The 4,875-nt window shown below is 35.6% G+C and overlaps 1 protein-coding gene across 1 annotated transcript; it reads left to right on the plus strand.

Moving 5' to 3' along the window:
• Nucleotides 1-1,069: 1,069 nt before the first annotated feature.
• Nucleotides 1,070-3,314, plus strand: LOC149235461 (histone-lysine N-methyltransferase ATXR6-like). Its single transcript, XM_089461398.1, has 6 exons — nt 1,070-1,567; nt 1,665-1,727; nt 1,984-2,234; nt 2,500-2,600; nt 2,708-2,920; nt 3,155-3,314. The coding sequence occupies exons 1-6, from the start codon at nt 1,165-1,167 to the stop codon at nt 3,312-3,314; spliced, it is 1,191 nt and encodes a 396-aa protein (XP_089317524.1). The 5' UTR covers nt 1,070-1,164.
• Nucleotides 3,315-4,875: the final 1,561 nt, after the last annotated feature.

The raw sequence follows: 4,875 nt of genomic DNA on the forward strand, positions 1-4,875 counted from the left end.
AAAACATCTAATATATTTACATCGCAACTGTATTATAATTAAAAATAAAAACAATATACTCATTAATAAAAAAATATATTAATTAATTAAAAAAACTCATGTATATATATACATTTTTTCCTCAATGTTTATTAAAAAAATTCATAAATATATTAAAGGGAATTATTACATCGCTTACATTAGATATATTTTAGGACGGTGCAAATAGTTCAGTGACATCAATATCCATGAGAGACCCAAAATTTTAAAATTTAAGAAATATAATCAAGATTTCCAAAAAAAATTTAATTTTTTTAAAATGCTACCCGAATTTCCATTATTCCCGATTAAAATTGTATCGCCATTAAACGACGCTACGGCTTAAATTGATATGGCCATAGAATAATAAAAGCCTATTACTTGCCCTCGATCCCCATTAAAATTAATAAATATATTCACGTACGGCCGACTTTTGTTCCTTTAATTGCTGTTATTTTAGATCAGTTACTGACTGGTTTGGACTCTCTCTTATATAAATAAAGAAATAATTTTCTTTACAATCCATTCATAGACATAGCATAACATACAGTATAAGAAAAGCAGACCCATTTTTGGAAGCTTTACAGTGCCAACCCGTACCACTAAGGAGCAGGGTGATCTTAAACCCAAATTGAAGCTACTTACGTCTTCCCACCAAAAGAAGGTGGAGGTGGCAGAAAATACAGAGGAATTCCCTCACACCAGTGTGCTTATATTTAATAATTTATTAATTTGTCCGTTGGCCTCCCTTCTCTGATAGTGAAAAAAGCACAAAAGATTTCTTTTAAATTGAACGAAAAAAACCGCCAAGAAGCATATTTGTTGCTTCAGTTTCTAGAAGATCAGTGAAGAAACAGGTATACATCAATCAATCTGAGTTACTCACATCATACAGTAGAATGACAGTGAAGTTTATAAAATATTTTCAGTGATTTCCCGTGTCTTTTGCGTGATCAATTTTTATTCTATTGTTTATGTCACTTGGATTCTATTTTTAATAAGTGGGTCTCAGTGCTGTTGCACTTTCCAAAGATTTTCACTGTATGAACAATTTCTCTAGTGGCCTCCAGAGCCAAAAACCAGTTGCTTGTTTGTGAATTCTCTCCTTTAGCTTTGGCAACAGATTGGAAAAACTGAAACAATCTGATGTATTTTGAATCAGGTCGAAGGGTGGTCAGGGTTTTTATCTTCTCTACAGTTCAGAGTCTCTGTTTGGATTGTTCAATGGGAAGTGAAGATACTGATGGTAAGTGCAGAAGAAATGTAGCAGAAACAATGGGATGGAAGAGCAGGCTGAGGAGAAGCACAAGGAATACAGAGACATGGGACAAACCAAAAAATAAATCCAAGAAATGTGCTATTCGCAGAAGTTCAGATTATAGTTATACTGTTTGTGAGAAATGTGGGCAGGGAGATAGAGAAGACCAAATGCTATTGTGTGATGAGTGTGACAAGGGCTATCACATGTATTGCCTTTGCCCCATCATTGTCAAAGTGCCTTCCGGGAAGTGGTTTTGTGACAGTTGTTCCCATGAAGACAAATTAAAAGGTCTGAAATGGTAGTCTTTTGGTATTCATTTGGATAATTTTTGGTTGGGAAATTTACTGTGGAAGTGAGACTGAATTAGTTCCATGTCAATGTGCAGAATTTCCTTTGGTGCAGACTAAAATCATTGACTTCTTTCACATTAATAAAACTTGCGAGACTGATATCTCATGCAAGGGTAAGGCTCATTTTAGTGTCATATACCTTGCACATTCTACATTCACTCTTTTAATTTTGTCGAGACATATCTTAATCCAGCGTTTTATTCAATCCGACATTAAGATTATATTTAATTATGGTTTCAATTACCAAGGAGCATTGGTTCTTGTTATTCGTACTTTTCGAAATGGGTTTTTATCCCAGCATGACTGAATTTTTCTGCCTGATAAGCATAAAATGCCATTATTCTTTATCCTAACATATTGTTCTTGTCAGTTCAGAGTTCAGGCGATCCAGGAGACGATCTGGAAGCTTGATTCTCACTAAGAAGAAGAGAAGGTTGCTGCCTTTTGTGCCAACCCGAGATCCCGCTAGAAAACTGGAGCAGATGCGATCTCTTGCGACAGCACTCACCTCCGTTGGTGTAGAGTTCAGTGATGAATTGACCTATAGGCTCGGCATGGCTCCAAGATCGGCTAACAGGGCAATGAAGGAAAAGGGTGGGATCCAGGTAGTGTCTACTTGGAAAATCCATTCTCTTCTTCTATTCGCATCATGAACATCAAACAAATAAAGTGCCTCAAATACATCTATCTTACACTGAATCCAGTTAATCAAGAAAAATAACCATAGGTCAAAAGAGATTCCAGGGCCATCTAGTAAATAATTTCACACAGATTGCACAAACCAATTTGTCCATCCTCATATTTAGAATACATGTCAAAGTTACTTTTAGTTGTAGAACTGCTAATTCATTCTCTAAATTTCGTATACAGGTGATGTCAAGGGAAGATAAGACTGCTCTTGAACTCTGTAAAGCAATGTGTAGAAGGGGAGAATGGCCTCCATTGTTTGTTGTCCATGACCATCGTGAGGGGTATGGAATGTTTCCTTTCCTTTCTGTTTTAGTCTAAATGCATGTTATGTTACATCTGTGATCTTAGGACGTAATTTATCTGAGAAGCTAGATTTTGTTTGATGCAGTTTCACAGTGGAGGCAGACGATAATATAAAGGACTTCACCATTATCACAGAGTATACAGGGGATGTTGATTATTTACGTAAGAGAGAAAACGATGACGGGGACTGTATGATGACTTTGCTTTCCACGGGAATCTCGTCCAAGGATCTTGTCATTTGTCCTGATAAGCGTGGAAACATAGCACGTTTTATCAATGGGATAAACAACCACACAGCGTAAGTGATCACCTATTTCCTGGAATATCAAATACATATTTCTTTCTAAGTTCTTTATTTGATTTATGAATCTTTGAATCTTTAATTTTCATATGAGCACTAGGGATGTGAGTCAACTTTTATTATGTTGGTATTTTCCTAGATTTCTGAATACAAAGGTTTTATGCTTTTCATCTTCTATCAAAATATGATGTTTTTCTTCTATGCTTACATTGACGACTTTATTGGACACAGGGAAGGGAAAAAGAAGCAGAATGTGAACTGCGTGAGATACAATGTTGACGGTGAGTCCAGGGTTCTTCTTGTTGCCATAAAGGATATTGCTAGAGGGGAAAGATTGTACTATGATTACAATGGATATGAGCACGAATACCCAACTGAACACTTTGTCTGACTTTGGGTTACTTCACACAGGCAGATAAGTTTTGAAGTGGTTGAGAAGCACATTTTTAAAAGCTTTCCACTACGTTCATTCAATTTTGACTAAATTAATTGAGTTTTAATTTATTTTTACCCAAAGGGTTGGATGCAATGATGCAGAGTGAGTAGTTTTTCAGTGTTGGGCAAGGTTCAATTTCTGTGAGGGCATAGCCCTGAAGCTATGGGCACCTTGAGGCAGTGGTGGAATGCGTGGTTGTACCTAGAGAGACTATAATAAAAACGGTCTCTTCACTTGTGCACATAAGTGGATCGAAGGCCACCCTATGTGCTTCTTTGAAAAAAAAAACCTGGGGTGTAAATCAGGTGGTGATAGAGTGTATTGTCAAGGCACGCCTTATTGGTTCAAACCACCTATAGCCCATTTGCTGTGCTTGGGGCTGTGCTGTGCACCTAGAGATTATAGTAGTAGTGGTTGGAATCGATTCCGTGTCATGTGAGTATGAGCTCCACTTAGTTGCGATTCCTCTAGACACAAACATAAAAAAAAATTGAGAAAAAATTATTCCTTTCAATTTTTTCAGAAATTCTTGCGTTCCTTATACTTTAAGAATCTATCCCGGAGGCGTTACAATTGTTAATATAAACTGCAAAAGAAGTTTTAATTGAATAATTGTGCGGCACTGGCCAGTCCAAAGTGGCCCATCAATTTGCATTTTTTTATAACACTTTTTTATCATATTCTAATGAAAAGATCATTTTTACCATTTTTGTTTAAACATATTTATGCTTCTTGCTTGAGAGGCGTTCTCTAATTGAAATAATATTCTGGTTGTTGATATAAATGCTCTTGACTACCTGACGCATGGTCAAATTACACAGGGTTAAGCCTACATTGCATATATGATTGAAAAAGGAAAGTAAAATTCAAATATTTTGAAATTTATTTTATTGATTTATGTTAAAAGCTTCAGATAAACATCGTGATGAAATAATTTTCCTAGGACGGTTTATGCAATTTATTGTCATCATTTCTTATTATGAACACAGCTCCCAACAACACTGGTAAAATATGGTAAATTTGAGTCAGTTTTTATATATAGAGCTCCTTTGCTGATTTGTAGAGCACAAAGAGAGCCAGAGTAAAAATGTAGACTAGCTACATTGGAGTTATTATTATCTCAGGGTTTCCAGCCATCTTACACAATTCATCACCCATATCTCGTGTTCTTTTATAGATTTGTTCTTTGATTTACTTATTCATTATTGTTATCACGCGCTTATGGATGAAAGGATAAAGTAACAAAATTGTTTAATTCTTTAATACTCCAACATATATGTTGTGAGAGCAGGGAATCAAACTTTGTGCATTAGCATCATTAATACAGAGGTGAAAGGCATTGGGGCCAACAACCTTTAGAACAATGCAAAACCTGATGTTGAATAGCATGAGCTTTTGGAGGTTTCCATGTTTCGAGTAATATCATACTTAAGTCTTGACATTAGAGACTTTTGTGAACCATTTGAATTCTGAAGTACACAAGTTTGAATTATGTAAGCAAGTTGAAGGAATTCAA

The sequence above is a fragment of the Pinus tabuliformis genome, chromosome 8 (genome assembly GCF_031772625.1).
Source record: "Pinus tabuliformis cultivar Carrire ecotype Pingquan chromosome 8, CPIR1, whole genome shotgun sequence".
NCBI lineage: Eukaryota > Viridiplantae > Streptophyta > Pinopsida > Pinales > Pinaceae > Pinus > Pinus tabuliformis.

Coding starts and splice junctions, on each gene's coding strand:
- LOC149235461 (XM_089461398.1), top strand. CDS start 1,165: ATGTATTTTGAATCAGGTCGAAGGGTGGTCAGGGTTTTTATCTTCTCT. Junction 1,728..1,983: donor TAATAAAACTTGCGAGACTG/ATATCTCATGCA, acceptor CTTTATCCTAAC/ATATTGTTCTTGTCAGTTCA. Junction 2,921..3,154: donor GGGATAAACAACCACACAGC/GTAAGTGATCAC, acceptor TATTGGACACAG/GGAAGGGAAAAAGAAGCAGA.